Source organism: Fundulus heteroclitus, chromosome 12 (genome assembly GCF_011125445.2).
Source record: "Fundulus heteroclitus isolate FHET01 chromosome 12, MU-UCD_Fhet_4.1, whole genome shotgun sequence".
In the NCBI taxonomy this organism is placed as follows: domain Eukaryota; kingdom Metazoa; phylum Chordata; class Actinopteri; order Cyprinodontiformes; family Fundulidae; genus Fundulus; species Fundulus heteroclitus.
The window spans coordinates 37327487-37351088 of NC_046372.1; the positions used below are offsets into that span (position 1 = coordinate 37327487).

General features: G+C 40.9%; 1 protein-coding gene across 2 annotated transcripts in view; it reads left to right on the forward strand.

Moving 5' to 3' along the window:
* The window catches only part of adgrd1 (adhesion G protein-coupled receptor D1), a 46702-nt gene that overhangs the window by 6500 nt on the left and 16600 nt on the right, over window positions 1-23602 (forward strand). For both annotated transcript variants that reach the window (XM_036144550.1, XM_036144551.1), the window contains 8 exons: window positions 1984-2238; window positions 3450-3517; window positions 5368-5517; window positions 5651-5701; window positions 7488-7611; window positions 7738-7845; window positions 9056-9131; window positions 11501-11642. In XM_036144550.1, coding sequence (XP_036000443.1) covers window positions 1984-2238; window positions 3450-3517; window positions 5368-5517; window positions 5651-5701; window positions 7488-7611; window positions 7738-7845; window positions 9056-9131; window positions 11501-11642 — 974 coding nt within the window. The remainder of the gene's footprint in view (window positions 1-1983; window positions 2239-3449; window positions 3518-5367; window positions 5518-5650; window positions 5702-7487; window positions 7612-7737; window positions 7846-9055; window positions 9132-11500; window positions 11643-23602) is intronic.

The window sequence follows — 23602 nt, forward strand, 5'->3', positions numbered from 1 at the left end:
TTTGGGGAATAATAAGACGCATATGTTGCGCTGTGAAAACTATTTAAATCCAAGATAGTTCATCCATAACAAAAACATGTTTACTGAGCTCATTAAGCATTGTACTGTATACTCATCCCTTTCGTGATGCTTTCATCTAAACATTAAGTCAAAATACAAAGACATATGTCCCTCATATTGTTTATAATCTTTATATCCACTCCAGTTTTTCATGTTTAGTGCTAAGCGACAATCAGTCAGCGCTTTTGGTTCTATAAGTACTAAAACGCACATTGCACACAGAACGGGATCGCTGACAACTATTTCACAGCAATCATGATAATATTTTTAGATGAAATTAGGTTTTTCATAAACATGAAAAGAAACGAGTAAAGAAAAGAGAGAACTGAATACTAGCAGTTGAGACCTAAGGGGATTTTTTTTAATCACATACCGTAGATCAGTGGTTATCAACCTTTTTTATAACAGCTGCTTGGTGTTCCAAGTTACAGCATCTTTGTGTGACTTATTAAAATAGAAGTGCAACGGAAATTTGAACAGCAAGGTTTTTTTAACGAGTTACATTTTAACTTAAAAGCAGAAATTTGCAAATTTAAAGTTGCATAAATGATCAGAAAAGTTCCTAAAAGGATGATAAGTCTGAGCTTTCTCACTAACCTTGATCTCTAAATCGGACAGTGTGCATTGGAAAACCTTTTTTTTTTTTTTATAAGCAAACAAAAAATGTCTTTTACACTTATGATTTATATCTGAACTAATCAATCACACATTACTGCACAGCCTTCTTCGCCTGGCTTCAGAGTTTATTGGCAGGCCATTAGCTTGGTCACTTAGCATTAAAAAAATTTACTAGTTGTTCAACTTGGAACTGGAATATGTTTAAGTTTGGGTTCACAGGTAAAAAGAACAGTGTAAGAGCCCTATTATCATGCTGCTATTTACTTTACTATTAATTAATGCCAGAATTTATTTCAAAGAACCGCCGGTGATAACTGTACCACAGTTTGAGAACCAGGGACAGAGACGCATTTATCTGTAACAAATACAGTATATCTATAATCACGGCAGGTTTGCAGCACAAAGTCATGCATTTGGGTGTGTATGGAGGGTGGGCCGTTTTAGGTAAATGGTTTCCATGAGTCGCAATAAATGTGTTTGTAGAAAGGCCTGCTAAATGTTAGATATGTGCTAATTGAGTTGACAGCATGACAAAAGACCTCTTTTCATAAAAAAAAACACAAACTGGAGTATTTGTCACTGACAATTTCATAAATGAGGCACTTATATAAACCATACTTATACTTTTAAAGTGAAGAGAATGCAGCTTGTAAGTCATTATAAATATCTAGTTTAATTTTTGTTGTTTTTAGTTAGGTTTTAATTGTACTTACTATAACTGTGTGCTTCATGAGAGTGAAAAAAACAACAACAGATAAGTATTCTGTATTTGATTTGTTCATGTAAGAGCTCAGATCCTGGAAGGAGGTCACAGCCAAGGAGGATCACAAAATGAGTGGGATTTCTTAATACGATACGTTAACAATGTCTAATGTTCACTTTATGCCTTAAAACACTAAAAGGAAAATTTTACAAAAAGCAATTTTCCTTCGCTATGTGTGTCTCTCTTTTAAAGAAATACAGAACATCAGAATGATGGAAGTTTTAGTAGCCATATTGGAAATCCATCTCATTATCCTTAAAACCAGCTTCAGGAGGCCATCTTCTTGTATTTTTTGACTGGGAAACCTGGACTCTGAGTACAAATAGCATGCACCGTTGTCTTTTCGCTCATGTGTGAGAATAGAGCTGTGAATGGAGATAAAAGCAAATGCAACAACTGTTTTCTGTAAATATAAAGATTGCTTTTGTTAATAAATGTTTTAATGTTCCCTTATCTAAGAGCACTCACATTAAAATTCTGTCTTATTAAACTTGTTTTTAGTAAACATAAACATTTTCCCTCTTTTGTTTTTGCTCTTTTAGGCCCATATTGGACACACGTTCTATTCACTTGGACCAAAAAGGACGGCCTAAAGGTCTACATCAACGGGACCTTCTATGGAGCTGATTCAAGCGGCCGTGACTCAGAGAACTCTGGGGACCACAGTTCTGATGTTTTCCTTAAAACTGAGAACAACAGGGCGCATCGTCACGTAACACGGGCCTTCGATGAATTTATCATCTGGAACAGGGCCCTTTCCCCCCATCAGATCAAACTCTATTACGGTGCAGCTGTAGGTAGGACAAAAACGCTCTCTTGGAAAGTATACCCATTCGTTCTAGCACAGGCCATGTCTTTTAAAACGTCTCCTCCCTTTTAGCTCAGAGGAAACAGGGATTAAAATGAAATTTCCTTCCTTCCTTGTGCCAAATCTCATCTACAACATTTAGGCAAAACAACAATAACATAAACTGTGCGCACACACACACACACACACACTCTCATACACACAAACACACACGTGTGCACATGGACACACACTCCTCCACTCTCACACAATTGAAGCCCACAGCTGAAATAGTTCTGCCTTTTAAGTATCTATCCAAGTGTAGAGGCATGTTGAGCTGCAGAAGGCAGATCGTTTTAATTTAATGTGACAAGTTACAACATGCAAGGAGCAAACCTCCACACTCTTGAATGTTTCTGTTCTGTTTACCTCCTCCGGTCAGTGGACAGCCATAAATGGACATGGAGGATTATTTTAGGAATAACAACTTTCTGTCGAGTGTGAATCCAAATTAGAAAATCCCGCTGCTGTCTTGGAAAATCCCAGGGTGAAATGATGAGTATGGCAAGCCCAATCTCATTCATTTGTGTTTGAAGCACACTGATTCCTCAGGGTGGTGGGTAGCTGTCTGTGATGCGATAAGCATTTTAAGAAATGCACAGAGCTTTCCTTTCTTCTCCGAAAACATCTCTGGAAGCAGCATAATTTACAAGTCTTGTCTGGACACCAGCAGCCTGACTTTTATTGCTAACAATATCTATTTTCAGTTATCAATGACTCTCCTTTTATATAAAATTTTTACTTATGATCAAAGGAGAGCAGCAATATCCCTAACACACACCCAAACATGGTAATTTTATAGTATGTTGGCTTCATTACATGAGGGTAAAGACATAGAAATGATCTAAACTCTGTAGAGTCTGTAGTGGCAACATGTGTTTGATCAGTCGTCTCTAATGGAGGTTACAAGTCTCTAGTTCTGGCATTTGTTCTTTTATGACGGGTGAGTGCAATCACATCTAAGCTTTACGCTGATAAAATCCAGCTACGGAGCAACAGCCAGACCTGGTTAGGCTCCCGAAGCACCAAATAGCAAAGCAACAATAAAAAGGAAGGAATGTGTAAACTAGAAAAAAAAAGAAAAGAAGACATGCAGATATACAGGTCAACAGTCTAGTGAGCATTGTGTACTTCAAAAGAACCCCTTTCTTTTTTTTTTAGGTCAGGATATGGTTTCTGCCACAACACACGGAAATGCCTTGGATGCCCCCACAACTGCAGCCACGGCCGTAAGTGTCCCTGAAGTTTTTGTTTGCATGATTCTGCCCCTTGGCCAGCTCGTACACCTAAGCCATATCCGTACATTGCCACACTGAAAAATCCAAGCTTTAATTTGAGCGTGGGAAAAGGCCATCAATAATTATTTATTGTTTTTTACTAGAATATTTGCTATTCTGCTGTCATTCCTTTATACGACCCTCTTTTTCCAATCCAATAGTCTTAACCTACAGCATTTAAGGCCATCCCTCTTTGAAGGATCCAGATTCTTGGGTCATATCTTCTCTTTAGCTCACTCCATCTTTTTTCTATTGCACGTATATCAGGAGACTGAAATGTCCAAAAGGCTAATTTTTTTGTTTGATTATGCATTTCTGTAAAAAACGTTTTAAAAAATGTTTTAAAAAAAATAATTCACCAGTTTTTTTATTGAAAGCATCCCATTATTTCTTAGAGATTATGATGGTTTGCATCCTAATCAGGTTTTATTGGCATTTGGAGAGTAAAAAGACCCACAGGTCCTACACTATACCTACCAGTGAGCATGTTGTTTCTTCCACATTTTGTGTGGTCATTGCCAAAAAGCTCAATCTAATGCCTCTCGTCTGATCAAAGCCCCACAGTTCAAGTTGAGGCCTCACAGGGTTTGGGTTTGTAATCGAAGTACGGATAAGAAACGGCGGTTCACTTGCCTTTAAATGGTGCCACATTTCTAAGGAAAAGCCATTGGTTGGTTGAGCAGCAGAGTTGAGCATGTGGGGTGGGCCCATGCCCAAACTTGCCAAATTTCTCTCTACAGCTTATTCTCTTATTGACTTGTGTGGTGCAGCTCACTTTTCTTTTAGAAACTGTGGCTCGCACTGTTTCGTGTCGTTTCTTCGTCAAATATGTAGATGTACATATTATGAGGACAAATCATTATTTTAAAAAAATCTTGAGAACTTTCTCTAAATTTAATGTATACATTTTTTCAATATTAGATGGAATAGTGTAGAATAATCCTTTACTGACCCACTGTGGGGACTTTCCGGCATCTTACACTGTGTTTACATTGATTGTGGTGGATTTCCTTTAGGGCAAGTGAGAAATAATGACTCCTGATCAAAGCAAAATGGCTCTGAGTGGCATCCCACTGGTTGATAATATTTATCATGGTAACACAACCACATTAACTTGCATTAGACCATCAGCGGAATACTGAAAATCCCTTTTAAAAAAAATTTAAAACTAGGTAAAAAAAAAAAAAACGTCCCCAGGGGAGGTACAAAGTGATGCATTTTTTGAGATGAAACATGGCATCTCCTTTTTGCACTGCAACAAATCGGCTTAGAAAGGACCAAACTTGCAAAACAGCGAAATGCTGGTGGGGAGAAATGACTCAGGACTCAACAAGATAAAGCTTAACGTTCAAACTTTCTGGATTTTAAAAGGTAATGCAGCAGGTCTGAAGCAAAGGTATGGGGGAAAAAAATCATTTGAAGCGTTTTGGACTAAAATAAACACCAAAAGAAGTGGGAAAACGGGTCGTTTGATTCAATATGCACAAACAGTTCATTACTCATCGAGGCATTGTTTTTCTTTTTGTCAATAGATGAGAAGAAAGATATTGAGAACACATGTGAGGGGACCTGTTTATAAAAGCTTTGAGAGTAGGAAAAAAAATCACAAACTAGAAGAGAGTTTAAACAGCTTCTCTACATTGCATGAAAACGGGTTCTTCTAAACACACTGTATGGAGAAACAGCAACACTAAATCACATTTCAGTATTCCCTGGATTCAGTCATTAAACACTGTGTGTACGCTGGAGCTCTGTGTTTATCCATAAATTGCCTCCACATCCTTTATGTGCTGTCTCCCCAGAGAGCTTTTGAAGTGAGTTCTCCTGTCATCAGCAGTCATCAGGAGGTGGTCCAAAGCTCCCAGGGGCCAAACACTGTTCCTGCGCTGGACTTCCTCAGCACACTGCCCAACAGGACAATTCCTAACAACGCCGCCAACAACTTCACACAGGTCCTGGAGCAAAAAAAACAAAAAAAAACTACAATTACAATTACACGTTCAACACATGATCACACACAGAAACAGTGCCCACCCGTGTGCAGCTGATGCAGATGTTTCACCATGTTAATTTTCTTCCATCCAGGCTTTCCTCAAAAGTGTGGAAGAAGTTCTGTCCTCTCCAGGATTGCCAGAGGTAAACGAGGCCACGCTGTTGTTGTATAACGTCCAAACGTGACTAAATGTAGCAGGAACAATCTGACGGGTTACTTGGAGCCAAGACACTGAAGCGGTCACTGACTCTGACTTTTCAACACTGTATATTTTTGGCATGAGAGGTGCTTGAAACAGTGACAGTAAAAGGCAGTAGGTCTGGACATTAGTACAGTTTCCAATCAAACAGAATGCCTTAAAGGAGGATGGTTCGCATGATTGGCAGACTTAAAGTTGTTACCAGCGCATGCTTCCTTTAATCAACAGTTATCCCGGTCAAATGTCGGCGCTCAAACAATGCTGCGGGTTTTGCTCTGCCGGAGCTCATAACAAGCATCCTTGTTTTGTTTTATTTGTTTGCTTTTTTTAAAGTAAAAATTGCAACCCACATGTTCCTGTCAGACATGAACAGTAATTTGCAATTTGAAAACGATGGCAAATGTTTATGTGATGGAAACTGTGAAGTGGAAGGAAAATGGTACCTTTTACTCCGCTCCCCTTTTAAAAAACCTGATGCGACCAACCGCCTGTAGAAGTCCTAGAGTTAGTAAATAGAGGTGTGTGTAATTTAATCTCAGTTTATGCCACAGTGTGGGGTGAATACACAATTCTGATTGGCTGCAGGGTGTCTGTGTTATAGGACAACTATAAAAAAGTTCTTTCCGCGTCTTATGAAAAACTTACTATTTGAACTGTGAAAAAAACATTAGTACTAACAAGTATTATAATTAATTTAATATTTATTTATTTCGTAAATGACCACAGTATTAGCGGGAGGCTGCCCTTCGAGGTGTCCATTAACAGAAATGAATGAACTTTGCATCGCCGTCGTCCATTCATTTCTGATAATGAACACGTTGGGCATTATGCCTCACATAAATGTAGCTGTTCCCTGAAGTGTTTGCTAGGAAAAATTAATGAAGAAACAGTATCATGAAAACCAAGGAACACAGCAGGTCAGGGATAAAGTTGTAGAGTTTAATACAGGGGTAGGTTATGAAACTATGTGCCAAGTTTTGGACTCCTCATGAGACGCTGTTCAATCCAGCATCGGAAAATTAAAAGAACTGTAGCATAACTGGCATGACTGCAAGATGGCCGAAACCAAGAGGTTGGGCAAGGAGAGCAACAATCAGAGGCAGCCAAAAAGCCCGTAGTAGGAGCTCCAGAGATCCACAGATTCATTGGGAGGATCTGTTGAAACTATCACACCAGCCTTTGCCACAAGGAGACATGGTGGTAGTAGCATTATGCTGTGGTGAGGACTTTTTTTTCAGAGGGTACATGGGAGATGGTCAGAGTTAAAGGAAAGATGGATTGAGTTAAATACATGGAAATGCTGAATGAAAAATGCAAAAGGCTTTAGATCAGACCAGAGTTTCACTTTCCATCAGGACAAGGAACCACAACATACAGCCAGATACGATAGAGTGCCCCAAGCAAAGTCCAGATTTTTCTTTTGACGGATAGATTGAAATGAATGTGTAATTTCTTTTCAGCTCCATATTTATGAAATTCTAGGGTTTTGCTCTATCGCTTTAAATCCCCATAAAACACAAAGGTGCATTTCACAAGACGTTTGGGATTAAAACACATTGTTTTTCTGTAAAGCTGATTTTTTTTTCAAGTGAACTACAAAATAATTAAAACTGTCTCTTTAATTTCCCCTTGTTTACTTTTGTGGAAGAAACATACGGAAATCCCATCAACTAAAGCAAGACAGTAAAAGGTAGACATTTTGACCTTTGTCCGTATTTATTTTTCACCAGCAGTCCGGCCCGGTGGTCAGCAGTTTGATTGAGACAGTGGACATAGTGATGGGACACATGGTGACCAAGCTGGAGTTCAGCTCCAGCTCTCCCTTTACCCTGGGTGGAAAGTCTTTGGTTGCAGGTCAGAAACATGTCAGCTCTCCATGTGTCTCCCCAGCCTTTTATTTTACAAAGAACATAGGTTTTATTGTTTGTTTCTCATCTTATTATTCTCTGTTTTTATTTTCTAAACTCTCATCCCGCACAGATTACTCTCTGATGAAACTGCCACAGAACTTCAATCTGTCACATTACCGCTTTCCCACACAGGGGAAGAACTACATCTCGGTACCCGGGGAGGCATTTACAATGCAGAGTCAGTATAAATGCTGCAATATGTTCCTCTGTTGTTGTTTTTTTTTGTGATGGGCAGGGTGGTTTTTCCCATTTGAATTTGACCACAAAACCTGAGTGTGCATAAAAAAATATCAAGCTAGGAGGTTCTTGTTGTTTGCCTTCCGTAACGGCTGAGATGGAAGAGGGCAAACAGCATGCAGTCAAAGATGGGCTTTGGGGTGGAAGCCTTTGGCTTTTTAGTGCCCTGTAGAAAACCACCTATGATTTTAACGTAGGTAGTTACCGTTTCAGTTAAAAAGAACGAATAAAAGGCGTTTCGCTTTTTTTTTCCACTTCACTTAGTCATTAAAAGGAATGAGCCCCTGCAGTGGACCGAGGGAGAGGAGTAATTACAGCGGGCATTAAAGCGTTGTTTGTTCGACTTTACGTTCAGGGCAGATTCCCCTGGCTCCATCTGGCCCCTCCATGCAGTGTCCTGGCGTACAAATACAGAAATAAACTGTTTCAATAATTCATTTACAAACTTGTACTGAAATGGAATGGATGTTATAGCTTGACACGAGGGAGCCGGGGCCAAATTAAGTCATTGGCCTGAATACCTGGCAGTATAAAATGCTCAAAGGGCAGCTTTTATATCCTAATAGAGCACAGAAAAAAAAAATTTGCCGAGCAGTCGAGGGTTTAGATGGGGTTTCTCTTTGTTCTCTCTCTTCATTCGGCGAGCTGAACGAGCAAACTGACCGAGGCCTATGTTCTTCTTTTAAACTCGCTGTCGGAATAATATTTCTGTGAGCGTTCGAGCACATTTGCTTGACATCTGTTGCCCCTTTTTGTCATTCTCGGCGGGTTTCAGCTGGAAGACCTTTGAACGAGGAACAGGGTCGTTAGGAATTTCCTCCACGTTCTTTTTTCGTCTCATTGTGTCGAGGTGGGACCAAGCTGCAGGAAAGGTCAGGTCAGGGGAGGGGAGGGGAGGGGAGGGGAGGGGGACTGGACCTTCTGGTCTGCCACCGAGTCATGTAAACATTTCATAAGCGTTCCCTGTAACCATGCGGCTTTCTCCCTTTCACGCTTGCGAGGCCATACAGCTGTCATATTAGCCGGCTGGTGCTGTTGTGCGTTGGCGAGGCCACGTTAATTAACTTGCCTTCTTTGTGAGCATTTTAGCAGTCCCGTTGTACATTCCCGGTGCCTCTCACACTCCGCCTCTGTCTGCTCCTTTTCTTCAGCTCAAACCACCATTGTTGGCCTCTTCTACCACAACATGCATAAGTACTACAAAGAAATCAGCCCCGTCAAGACAAGGTAAGAGGAGGGGTGGCCTTTAGTGTTTCAACTCCAGGGCTTTGTTTTTTTTTTTTACGTTCAAGCTATTTAAAGGAAATACAAACCCAGCCCCTCTCTTTGTGCTAACTGTGTGGGAAATCATGTCCGACGGGCTCAAGCTTCCCGAACCTCAGAACAGATGAAGCCTGGAGCCAAGAGCTTATCTGTACTTTTTGCCTATCGCTCATCTCGCCACTCAGCCTCCACTGACTGATACACCCTGCTATTAACGTGCCATATCGGTCCCCCACCGCCACCACCCTCCCGGTTATTGTCACATCCCTGCATCGTCTTGAGACGTCTACTTTGCTGTGTTTATCTTTATCAAGGGTGGTAAAACTGTAATCGGGTGACTTTAAACTTCACAAAATCAAAGCGACAGTGCCTTGGAAAAAGATAACTTCCCCTTGACGTTTTTTAAGGTTTTTGTCACGTTTGCAACCACAAAATCCAATCCATTTTTCTTTTTTTTGATTTAAGTGGGATCTTTTTAATTGAGAAGAGGAAGAATCAATATTAATTGTTTTCTTGTTTGTTTGTTTTTAAGACTTGGCATGCACTTGTAATCAAACCCCTTTACTGTGATTCATCTAATCTTGCACCCAGTTACCATAGGAAAAAAAAACTGTAAAAAGATTTTGTACCTGATTCAGTTTCAGTTCAGCTGTTCGCTTCAGGCCTCATGGGTTTATTAAAGAATGTCTGTGGGAATATTGCCGGCTAAGAAGTGCACCATCCTAAACAATTTTGAAACTTTCAAAGAACCGTTAGTTTATGCAACAATGTCCCAAGCTTTAATGGCAGAAACTAAAACTGCGCAACAGCATGAACACCTCATCTCCACGTTGAAATAAGATGGTGACAGTATAATGCTGTGGGGATGTTTTTTCCTTCAGCTATAACATTGGTCAGAGTTGATGGGAAGATGGGTGTTGTTTAACGCGAGATAACCCTGCAGGACGTTAGAGGCTACAAAAGACAGAGATCCCCCTTCCAGCAGGACAGCGACCCTAAACATTCAGCCAGAGCTGTGATGAAACGGTTTAGATCAACGCAGATTGAAATGATGGAGTGGTCTAGTCAAAGTACAGACCCAAATCCAATGGAGAACCCGTGGTAAAATAATGGTGAGAAGAATAAACGCAAAATCATCGTCATCCCATATGTTGCTGGAGTCTCTGAAAAACTCAAGCTACCTCCTCAGGACAAGACTGCTGTCCACCTGCACCTTAAAGAGAAAAAAGTGTCCTTTGAGGACCAAAATGTTCACATTTGGGTCGTCCTTTGTCCTTAAGGTGTAGGTGGACAGCAGACAGGACAAGACTCTGCTGTCCACCTATATCTTAAGGACAAAGGACACTCTTTTGAGGACCAAAATGTTCACATTTTGGACAAAGAAGACAGATGGTTTGAAAGGGGGGTGAAGGAAGCCATCTACGTTAGGAGAGAAAAAACAACCATACACATAGGAGGGGGCCTTAGGTTCCATCTCTCAAAAACACAGCAATAGGGTTGATTCCTTCTAGTTATCACCTCAATCCTCACCTCCATGCAGGCCAATAACAACCCTAACAACTCCCAATTACCAAGGGGTGGACCTTGCTAATGCTAAATGGATTAAACATTTGTGCAATGCCGAAAAATAATGCAATGCACCAGGGGAAAGCTGGTCTTACAAAGTCTTGACTTAGCGGGCCTGAATGCCGTCGCTTTACTTTAGTATACAGCTTTGAAAGGTATGGGTAATTTATGTTCGACTTTGTTTTCATTTTGCTCTATCACATAAAATCCCAATAGAAAACATTGAGTTTGTAGCTGTCATACAATATAAAAAAGATTCTAGGGGAATGAATACTGTGACCTACTGGACTGTTGTGCGGGTGAAAAAAGTGCCTCTGTCTCTTGAGAGAGACGCTTGTTTGATGTCACATTTCAGATGATGCTGAAAAACTACTGGTGGCTGTCAGCGCAATTCATTAAAAAGACAGATGGCCGAATTCCCATCTCGGTGCTACTGTTCCGTTCCTCTGGTCTTGTGTGTGGCACTCATGTGTTAGTAGAAAACATTGTGTGTGCTGGTTAAAAAAACAGGCAAAAGCTCCATTTAAAAAAAAATGGTGTCAGGTGAAAAATGAAGATAAAAATAAACCGCTAAGATTTGATTAACGCTTAACAAACAGTTGTACGACTACTTATTCGGTGTTAAAAGAGCATAAAACCGGCTTCTCATTTTGAATTTTATGCATTTTTGTGTCAAAATAATTCTAAATAGTTGTGTTTTTTCCCCTTAGTTTACGTTTGCCTCTCTTTATCTTTACCGTATTTTTTCCTCCTTTGTGGTATGACAGGATTACCGAAGCAGCCGACTACAAGGATCACAAGATACAGGTAGCAAGCTGCCTGATCTCTCTGAAAGTGGAGCCTTTACCGGCGTTGTTGGCCAACCATTCGGGAGCACCGCTCATCAAGATCGTCCTCACCCATGTTCTGGTAAGAACAACCCAGTGCAAGTGGCCAGCTTCTTCTCATTCTGCTCATGTCCTTATCATTTATTTTACACTTCCTCCTAATGATCAACACTGGGTAATCAGTCTGTCTCGCTGCTGGGAGCTGCTGTTGATTGTGAGACACGCACCTTACCAGATGCGTCTTGGTTTTGCCTGCCGCAGCAGCGATAGACACAGAGATGCAGATGCCCTCATCTGAAATCTATCGTCTCTATTTCCGCGGCTCTCTTACTTAAGACGATGTCCACAACCGACTGAGTCTTGTGCAATCGGGCCTGCCCAGTGAAAAGAGCGGAGCCCCGTTTAGTTTTTTTTCTCAGCCTGCGTGAAATCTTCCCCTCGCAGAGCATGTGGCGTCCAGAAAGTAAACTGATCATGGATATTTGAATTGCAGACTCGGGGCGCTTTAAAGCAACAACAGCTCTCTTTTTTGAATAACATGTTTTCCTTTGGTGCTTTACAAAGGGAGCGTTGCCAGTTTGCCATAGAAAATGTTACTGAACCACATCATTTGAAATTGTCTTCAAAAAAATGTCTGTTATGTTAGCTTGGTCTTCTTTGGTGGTGTAGGAGGGTGTTTTTTTGTCTCACAAATTCCCAGGCGGATAGGCCAGCCAAACGATGAAATTGATAAAGGAGTTATCAAAACCATTTGGTCAAAGCCCCCACCGTTGTGATGTCGTAATCAGTTTAAAAGCCCCACAAGAAGAATTCAGTTTGTATTGAAGTATACCCCCTATTCCTCTCTCACTCATAAAAGGAGGAAAGAAGCTCATACTGTGTCATAAAATTGTACTATGTTGCTTTCTTTGCCTTTTTCCCCCCCAATTTGGTGAAATAAATATTGATGCTGTAATTATTTGGCCTGGTTTCTGTTCCAGCGACTCCTCTGTTGGTTTTAGCAGACACCACGGGGTGTGAGCAACGCTCACCAGCTCAGCCGTCTCCGGCCAAGGCGTTTCCATTTTAGTTGGATTACCTTTGATGTGAAAACGAATCTGCATTGTGGAATTTCTCTTCACTGCACCCAATCATAAATTGGACTTCATGTGGATACATGCGGATGGAAACACTCAGTGCCAGCTCGTTTCAACTGAACCTTAGCTCAGATGATTTGCTGTTACAACCCCCGTTGCCGGGATCATGTCCACAAATGAGCTCTTTTGCTATAACGGCTTCGCTGCTCATAGCTGTGGTTAAATTTAGTCAAAGACAGACTATTTTTGGAGCTTTTATATATTTTGGCTGTCAGAGGACACTTATCACCTTACTAGCTTGGAGGCTGGCAGGAATATTATACAGTAGAGTGCATACAGTTCTGGACAATCTCACAAATCCCATTTTCCAGGAAAGCTGGAATGTAATAAAACTAAAATCCAATTAAAAATCATTTCATTTTCTTATCAACTTCTTTAACATACACATTTACATGCAAAGCGGCTCTGCCCTGCAGCAAGAAGGTGGGCTGAATCACAAGTGTTCAGCTTTTATGTGGAGTTTGCTGGGTTTTTTTATTGCCATGTATAAGAGGATTGTTGGGGTATAAAAGGAGGAGCCACCAAAGAAACCAGATCTATCAACAGTGATAACGCATAATCTTGTAGAAAGTTTTAGAAAGTCTAAGAAAATCTTTGTGCATAAATACCACAACCATAAACTATTTTTTGGACTTGATTTATCTTCTGCTGTGAGGTGGCACTCTATCTGAAATATGTATATTTTATTATTATGATGAACATGCATCAAATCAATCAATTTGCCTGATCGGAGCAGTTGAAAGGGTTTAGTATCCAGTTTTGGTTGCAGCTTTGAAACAGATCCTGGAAACTGTGTGGGAGTTCAGCTCCCCTCGTCATCCTTTACACAACCATCTCGTCCGCCATATTGCTGCTGGAGTACTACACTGAGACGCAGCATGTAAACACACTACGAGGACGCCGGTAGGAAGTGATGCTTATTTCATGAGAATGGGAGGAATTCTGATAGCGCCTTGATAAAGTATTTGCCCCCTTAAAGCGTGCTTCTGTTTTTGGTTTTTGTCACTTTTAAATGTTTTAAAGTATCAAAAGCAAAAGGCCAATCAGTCAAAAAACTAAAGTCAATTCAAAGTTTACTTTTTTGATTGATGATTTTTTGTATTAAGTAAAAACAGATGCGCATATTAAGCAGGCCCAGGAGAAAAAAATAAAAAGGAAATTATGTCAAAAGCCTAATATCCAGTTGTGCTACTGTTGGTAACAATAATCACCATCAGGCACTTGTAGTAACTGGGAATCAGTCGCTTATATCATTATGGAGGTATTTTGGCTGTTTTTTTTTTTTTAGAAATACAATTTTAGAGCCATTGTAGGGTTTTTCACCATGAAAGGCCAGTTTTAGGTCTTGCCCCAGCAGCTCGATTGGATTGAAGTCTAAAATTCAACTTTAAAACATTTGTCTATTCTTTCTTTCTTTTTTTTGTTACCACTTAGTGGAGGGCTCGCCGGTGTGTTTTGGATCGTTGTCTTGCTGCAGAACACAGAAACTGTTGGTCGGACTTTGCTCTCCAGGATTTTGTGGTGCAGAATTCATGGTTCCGTTTATTACATCAAGTCATTCAGGTCCCGAAGCAACAAACCAGCCCCAGACCATCACAATACCCCCCCCCCCCAATGTTTGATTGTTGCTGTGATGATCTTTCTCTGTAATGCTTCGCAAAAGTTATACTTGTGTTTAATCAATCTTCAAAGTATTTCCCCCAAGGTCTTAGGGATCCTTTTTTTTTTTTGGTTCGTTGGCCAACTGCAGATGGGCCTCTGGGATTTTTTTCTGGTCAGCAGTGGTCTATGTCTGCGGACTCTCCAATTGAGGCCTTTTATTCTTGAATTATGGACATCAATCTTAACTGAGGAAAGTGAGAATTGCCACACTTTAGATGTTCTGTTTTTTTTTTTTGTGCCTGCCTGGATGAGCACTTACTCCAATGCACTGTTGGAGTAAAGGCTTGCCACTTCTAGTTAGAATCATCCCTATCTCATGCTCTCTCCCTTTGTGAGTAACAGCTCTCGCTGTGGTTCGCTGGTCCCAACACCTCAGAAATGGCTTTGTAGCTCATTCCAGACAGATAGCTGTCCATGAATTTCTTTTTCATTCATTTTTGATTTTGAAACTGTGTGACACAATGGGCAACCATTTTTCTCTGAGCTCTGGGCAAAAATACAACCTACTTCTAAAAGCTTGAGCTCATGTCGTATAAATAGGTGAGGAGTGGACACCTGCTCTTTGGTTTGATCACTCTATATTTCAGTTTTCTTTAAGTAAACACAGTCAGCCTTCATCAGTGGGTACCAAGGATGAAGTTGCAAAATCTGTCAGCAGACATGGCAATGCGCTACATCTCTGTCCGTGGCCTGGCTGACTTGTAAAGGTTTTTGCTCAGAAAAAAAGAGTTTCTGTCAAGATGACAGCTTTTCCTGAGAGCCTGGATGTTTTTCCATTAGGACAACTCCATATTTAAACCGTAAGACATATAACAGCATAACCTCAAAGATTTATGTGCATCAGTCCAGACCTTGCTCCTAAAAATGGTATGCCTGTCTGTGGAAGCTGATCATTTTAATTATGACAGAATTGTACAACACAAGTATCGCTTCACGCTTTAAAGGAGTAGTCAGCAAATCCATTCAAACTTTGTGGCGCTCTAAGGCAGAAATGTGTGAACTCCCTTTTTAGTCTTTCCATGCTGCCATAGTTACAGGTCTTGTGTGCCGTCGGCAGCATAAACAGTCCGCTCAGGCAACAGGTCCGGATCTCTCTGTCTTTCATCTGACACTTGCTTTGATAAAAAAAATACCGAAAACTAGATTGATGGGATCTCCAACCTTTAAATAACTTTGAGTCGTGGCAGGTACTCAGTCAAGCTGAGGTCAAAGCCATGTGGTTGATGTCGGAGCGACCCTGCTCTCTTGATTAATGCCCTTTTGACTCAAAGAGCAGCTTAGCTGAGCGAATCAGCGGCTGACTCGCTCAGAACGGAGGTACTGTTGCCTCTAATAGGGTGCAAGGCAGATTTGATATCCTGACAAGGTGTTATCAAGACTGCTGGATTCCCACATGCTTTTTCTCGCTGCATTAATCTGTGGTGTTGATTGGAGCCTGTCTCCATCGCTGATTTATTCCTGCTGTTTGGCAAACCTTGAGCAGAGAATAACAGAGAAAAGGATTGTGAGGCATTGCCATCTGTAGGTAAGCATTAATAGACTCACATAAAGACATACACTGATGTTTTGTCCTCTTCTTCCATCCTGATATCGCTGGTGTTGAGCAAACTAATTGAAAGGCCCATCAGTTCGCAGTGTAGGGTGAAATTAATCACCATTTGATGGACAGATTTTGAGAAGGTTGCCTGAGTTTACTGTCAGCGCTGACTGTTGTCTCCAAAGCCAGCTCAGCCAGTACATCAGTATCGTTGTACTGTTTGTTTCCAATTCAGTCAACTGATACATTTTTTGTTATTTTGTCACATAAAATATACATTTCTGGCTTCACCTTTGACCTTGTTAAAGCACATTTTAAATGTGCTTTAACAAGGTCCATCATCGTTCATTCACACCTACCATCAATTATTATGTATCTGATTCATCTGGCTTAAGGTTTTGACATTTACTGACTTGGATCCTTCAGCTAAACAGAAGCGTATTTTAAAGAGGTTACAAAGGATCAAAAGGATATCATGGCTTAAAGGTATCAGTCAGAAGAAGAGCACAAAAAAGTTAATCGTCAATCATTACAGATGGCATCAAAAAAAATGTATCCGAAGCTGATAAAAACTGGTCAGGGATAACAAGTACTGGTTGTGTTCTACAACAATCTAGTGTATTCTGCATATGCCTAGGGTAAGGTGTAGTGCTGAAAGATGGGAACATCCTCAAAAGAAAATATCCTTGTCTAGCTAAAATCTCCCCAAACCTCAGAGCAGATTGTGCCATGGCCTGATGGAATCAATCTAGAGATGTACTCCCAGTCTCAGAGATCTAAAGAACTTTATCAAGGTAGAATGTCCAAATATTGCCACATCAAAATGTGAGATACTGGTTGATGGTGAAAACAAAAGTCTGAATACTCAAATAGATTTCTAAGGGGATTCCGTTAAGGGATGTGAACACAGGGTTATTGCACCAATTTGATTTTCTTCTTCTCCCCCTTTCAACAGATTTTGTTTTTCAGCTGTATTGTACAGGATGAGCAGAAACCCGGCAGTATAACAGATGTCCTAACACTTTTGAGAGGCACTGTGGTTGGCCACATTCTCCGTTTTTTACTCTTTTTAGTGCTGAGTTAAATAAAAAAAAAACTCCTCTTATAGCTTCAGATTTGTCAAATATTTTAAGAGAACGGTTGTACTGATCTCACTCAATTACCTGCAAAGTCGTGCTTAATTAAATAAGATATTCAGAATATGATAAGGCAAGCTTTTCCAGTTATTGAGTCACTCACTTTTGACCTAAAAAAGGAAAATGCATGGCTTGTGTTCATAAATATGTCCACTTCCAGTAAATGTAGAAGGTAAGACAATAGACTGAATGTTTAGTAACTAAGATAAACACAGCAAGATTGTTTAGCACATCTGATACCCACTGCTAATGTATCTATTAAGTTGTTGGTATCAGCTCTCTCCATCAAAATGATGCTTGCGCCTTTCTTTGTCAGTCTTTTTATAGCTTCCAGAGGACGCCTAACTTAAACCTTGTGGGCAAACACCCTCCTCTGCCTCGCTCTCCCTCAACCACCCACCCACACCCATCCATACACCAACACCCACAGAGAAACTCAAGCCGTGTGAGCCAACACTCTGATCAATCGCAGATGGAGGTCTGGTCATTGCCATTCCTCACTTGCCAGAAGTATTTAAAGAGTTTCATTACAGCCCCTTCCTCAAAACGGCGGCTTTTTATCGCAACTCTAATGTCACAAACGTTGTTTCTGAAAACAATCTAAGGTTTTCTGAGCAAGACGTAATTTAGCACTGCCAACTTTTAGTCCTGTAAAAAAAACAAATAATTAAAAACGTATTTACTACTCTTTGCAGGGCTCTAATAAAGTTGTGAATACAAACTTTTAATTTTGTCAGCAGAAATGGATAAAGGGAAAGAGGCTCACTCGGTTTTATTTATAGGTGCTCTGGCTCTCCACCCAGGAGTGCAGTTCCCCTGGGGACTACCAAAAAGGATGTAATTTGTAATTTGCACCCCAGACAAGCTTTCTTTTACTTAAAGGATTGACCTTATCAAATATCATTGCATGTGATTGGATAAACCACTTGTCTGTCATCTTTACTGATGTGCTACTTCAACCACTCACATCAAAACAAACATCCAAACCCAAACCATCGTTTCCACTGACAAAAGCCTTCAAAGCCGTTCTCTGGTGTTCTTTAAAATGATTAATATTGGGTAGATTGGCCAACACTGATGAAATAGCAGCATAAATGTTACCGGGTGACCAGATTTCTCTAATGAAAACCAGGGACGTCTCTGATTTTGTTAAGCGAACAGGCAGGGCGCAGACTGTCCCTGTCGGGGGTTTGGTTTGTTTTGCCCGATCTGCAATGCCAACGGGGTGGGGAGGGCACGTTCGGCTCAGCTCTTCTACTTCATCAGAAAAGCGGCAGGACCGGGTAAGAACCTCTTGCTACGTTAAACTTTTTTACTCCATCATGATACACTGAAATCAGGGACATTTCCGGGGACAGCTTTTGCAAGGGACAGGATATCCAAAACGAGAACTCGGCAACCTTGCTTCCTCGCTGCAAACCGCCATTGTTGTCTGAATCCAAACAGTCTCTTCTCTGATACGTCACGTCTACAAAAATCCCGCCCAGCGATCCTTGTTTGCTCGTCCATTTTATGTGGTATTGAAATCCCTCCCAATGGCAGCGATTCCAGATGGATGCGTTGCCGCCGTGTGCAGTTCAGCAGCACTACATCCATCTGGCCAGTCAGGTTAATAGTCTGCTATTTTTTCTGGAAATTTTAGTAAGCCCCTTTTTGAATAACTACGCATGTGCAAGATCGTCTTAGATCTTCCGCTCCTCAGAGGGATCATGTGGAAAAAAATCTCCTAAATCCACTCTGGTCTTATTTCTTTCTACTGAGGCCTTCCTCTTCTTCTCATAAACTTGCATGTGGTTCGCTTCTCGCGACTCTCAGCCATTTTCAAAGTATAAGGTGAAAGCAGCGGAGCTACAATGAATGGCAAACACTGAAGCTAACCGCTAAGCTAACCCAGATACATAAACACTAGAAGTGTGCAGCCAGCAAGCGGAAACTAGCGAGGAACGTGAACGCACACTGGCGTTACGTGAATGCATCAGAATGATGGCATGTGGGACAACCAGTAGATAAGGTGATACCCTGGAACTCAAGGGACAGAGCGATGTGTGGGCAGGACCAAAACTATGACCAATTCCTGTTCTTTGGACCATGGGGCAGCGATTGGTCATTCTTTTTACAGGCCTGCAGGTTTCACAGAGATCTAATTTTTAACCTCCTTTTTCTGAATGCATAATGTATTGACGACTCTCAAGGCAAAGAACGCTGGACACCCACTCACTCTGTGGCTTTCAATAATCTGCTGTCAACTGGCTGAAGAACCTTCATCTATAAAGGCAGAGAAACAGGTGCAGGAGACAATCCTGATTGCCATGCTTCTGCTGGAGAGTGGCGGACCACGCGGACAGCCGAGTGAGAATCATAACAACTTTATTGCTTTTCCTAGAATTTTGCTCACATTTTATCATCGCTAATTTAAAATCCAAAATGCTTGCTTGAGTAGTTTGTAATAAACTACACATGTTTACCTTAAGGAGGCGCTCAGGACGTCTTTGTACAGCCCTGAATGTTTAATGAAAACCGGTGATGCAAGTCTGGCACATTTGGCTGCCGGCACATACAACCAATCTCCTATGCCAGTATCGCTCTCCTGTGATGTAAAGCAGGTGTTGTGAAAGCAGTTACCTGACACAGTGGAGTCATCCAAAGCTCTTTTGTAAAGTAGAAGACTAGTCTTGAGCAATTGCTTTCCAGAATGATGTTCATTGAGGCAGTGGGTGGTTTATGGGAACCAGATGAAGGAGGGGATTCATGCAAGACTTTCTTTGCTCTTATTGATTCATTTTAATTCCAATCTGAGGACTTTTTTGAATATAGGCAAGCTAGTTTCCAAATGTACATGCTGAAATTTGAAACTGAAGATCATAATGCATTCACCTTATTTACCCCATGTACGCACTTGAACTTCCCTACATATTGTTGAAGTTTGTGATGAAGTCCTCGAACTTCCAAACATGAGCATGCTATTCCTGGGAAAGAGGCCAGAGAAAAGAAAGACTGTGGGAATTAAACACACGAACTGATGCTTAAGGCTTAAACCTTTGTTTTTTTTAGTTATCTCAGCAATGACCAAAAAAAAAAAAACATTGTTCTTTTTTTCTTCTTCTTTTTTTTCTGTGAACCCTCACCACCCACCCTGCAACTATCACTTATGGACTTGTATAGCTGTGCCCAGTTTTCCTTACACCCCGCGCGACTCAACACGTCTGCTTGTTTTTGTTGTCCACCAAAGAGAGTGAGCAGAGGCCACAGCTGCATGTCTTTTCACAGGTCCCTTGATACCATGATCTCATTGAAACAGTCGTAATGCCTCGCTGGACGGATTCGGTTTGTTACTCTGCATGCTGTGCGTGGATTAGCTAAAGGGCCACCACTGCTGCAAAGATTTGGTACTGTAGTTCTGGGCTCAATCGGTCAAAGGTTGGATGATGCCATGGCGTACGATGGCTCAATGAGCTTTTTGTGTTTTAACAGGTTTAACTCTTTTGCTTCGTTCTCCAGATACACAGCTATAAAGTCTTTCCTTCCTTTACTAAATCGAAGAAGATTCCGTGTCTTCTTTAACTTATCCTCATATGGTCTTTCTGGTATCAAACTCTGGTTAAATTAAAGTCTCCCCCTTTCTTAGCACCTCTTGTTTATTTCTCGCAATGCAACAGAAGGTGATATGTATGTTTAATATCGCCTACGTCACAAAATTCAAACCTACACCAAATGGTATGAGTGGAAATTACACCTTGGCCCGCTTTATGCAGAAAATATTTGGAGCGTTTGGCGGAAAAGGAGACGGTTTCTCCTTTTCACTTCACCACTCAGTCTGTTGTATATTTCTTCAATTTTTTTTTTCCCCCCTCCTGTTAAATTTAGCACAACCCGAGTCCTTTTTCAGACTTCTCTGGTGCTAGATCAAGTCTGTCTCCTCTTGTGGCTTGTTAAGGTTGTGCCAGCGCTGGATGGAAATAGAGAGTGTCCATGACAAAGCAAAACCTTGTAATCAAACCGTAAATTTCCTTCTCAAGCGAAGACCAAAATGGAATTTGTGTTGCATTCTTAATAAAGATACTGTTTACATTTATTGGACCCGACTGAATGTCAGCAGCTGTGCTAGACTAAATCTGGGGCACACTGAGTGCATTGCCTGACTTGGGTTCTTACTGTTTTGCATTTATCAAATGTTTTGCGTCAGTAAATAAGTGGAAGACACAAGGAAAGGTCACCCACCACAATCCACCATCTGGAGCTACCGTTGAACTAATTTACCAACACCTTGCATTTTTCCATTAGCAAGTTAAGCCAACTAAATTGTAGAAACTGAATCAAGACTCACTAGATAGAATTTACATGTTTTAGTTTAAACTGTTAGTATCTCAGTTCGAGATCAGTTTCGTCAGACTCTCCTGATGTGGTGGGACAGAGGACAGATATCTAAGTGGAGCTGCTGGACAATATTATCCAAACTGATTTGTTCGTGTGGGAATAGGACAAGTATCTGTAGTGGAAGTCAAAAGCACAAGCTTGATATGGGCAGATGTTTGAGCAGAAGCCTGATCCTCCACCCGTTTCAAAGCGATGACAGTGGCTCCAGCGGAGTTGCATCACGGTTTACTGCCCTTGGATCGCAGAGCAGCTGTGTTCAGCTGGCAGCTAAGACTCAATTGTCTTTTTCGCAGCCATTTGTTCCACATTTAGGTCTCGCCTGCTGCATTGAGTCTGTGGCTCCTATTTCAATCAATGTCAGGGTTTTAGGTTTAAAGTCTGACAAAACCAATGCATTATGGAAGACTATCCCCAAAGGTTTTCTTTCGCTTGATGTCTACTTGTTGCCAGCAACTCTCACCTCTCCAAGTAGATTTACTGTAGACAAGAGTTCAGAAAATATAGTTGCTGTGGAGCTTTTTAAAACACAGGGCTTTGAAAAGGCTATTCATTCTCCTGTTGCTTTTTTAGATTTTTTTTTTAACCACAAACATCAGTGTTTTAATAGTGATTACGTAAACGCTAACACACAATAGTGCATATTTGTGAAGTGGAATAACTAAAAGGATATGTGTTTCACTTTACAAAGACAAATCTGAAAAGACTGGCCTTAGTCGATACTTTTTAGAACCTCCTCTCGCTACACTTATAGTTGCAAGTCTTTTGACTAATGTCTCTACCAGCTTTGCACTTTTGTAGGCAATTTCTCCTTTGCATAGTTCAAGCTCTGTAAAAGTGGACATATTTTTCAAGTTTAACCCAGATTTATTTTGGCCAGACATGGTGCTTAGGAGTAATTCTCCTGTAAGGTGTTAAAAAAAAAAAACAGAATAAAGATACATCACACACCACGTTACACAAATAAATGATAGAAAATGAGTACCATGCCTACAGAAATTGATCAGTAACCAAGTAAAACCTGTAGCCAGCTTTCTTGTTCCTACCGAAGAAAAGCATCCCCACAGCAAAATAATAATTATATTATAATGTTTTACATGTTGGCCAAAATATTTCATTTTAGTTTAATCTAGCTTGTGGCAAACTTTATAAAGGATTTTAATGGCTTTCTTGCAACACTGGCTTTCCTTTTGCCAATCTTGAAGATTTGCAGAGTGCGTAAATTATGGTTATCCGGTTAACTAAAGCCATCCATCCTTTTCCTTTCACTTAACAAATTACGTAACATTTTGTGTTGATCGAACAGTGGTTGTGATGGGAGAGAATGTGAAGAAGAAGGGCTATACTTTACTTTTACAAGGCACAAGTGCTTTAAGTTAAAGACGCAGAAGGTCTTTCATGACACGGTGCCTCTGAGTTAAATCAAAAATGAGATTTTTCCCCCGATTTTCACCCACTGTCGCAAAAATACAGTCAGTCAGTAAAAGCGCAGCTACTGAAGCTCAGTTTCACGGCCTGCCAAATACCACAACACAGCACAGAAGCACCAGAGACATTTTGACAATGATTTATCATCCACTGTCCCTCAGATTGTTCCCCTTTATCAGCCTGTCACTCTGCTGTTGCTTGCTCTCGCTCTCTCTTTATCCTCCTCTGTCCTGCTCCTCTTGAGAGGCTCCGGTTGATTTCCTGGGCGTTTTTTTTGTTGGACTTCTGTTCTTAATAAAGAGTTGGAGCTCAAGCTACAGACTTGGCTGGCAAATTCAAAGGCCACAGGGCTCAAGGAGTTGGGGGTTGGGGGGATGCAGCTTCTTAAATGCAAGCAAGTGAGCTTAGATGCCCCGAAGTTCCAATCCAGTCCCTGAACTCTGCTCACATGTCGGCCGGAAAGAGCAAGCTAGGTTCACCATATGCACTTGTCAGAGAGGAAGCGTGTGATGGTCTGTTTGTTGATATGTCATGTGGGGTCCTGTGCATATCAGACACTGACAATGATCCTTTGTATACTCTTTTTGTACAATCAGTGCCTTTTCCTTGCAAAGAAACATTAAAGGCTAGAAAGAGCAGATTTGAGACCATGATGAAATGCTTGTAGTCTGCCAGCTGCATTTTGTCTCCCCTTAATGTGTTTTTTTAACTTCATAAATTCCTCGAAATTGGTGATTATGTTGGGGGTTGAGGGGGTTGCTGGAGCTTTTTG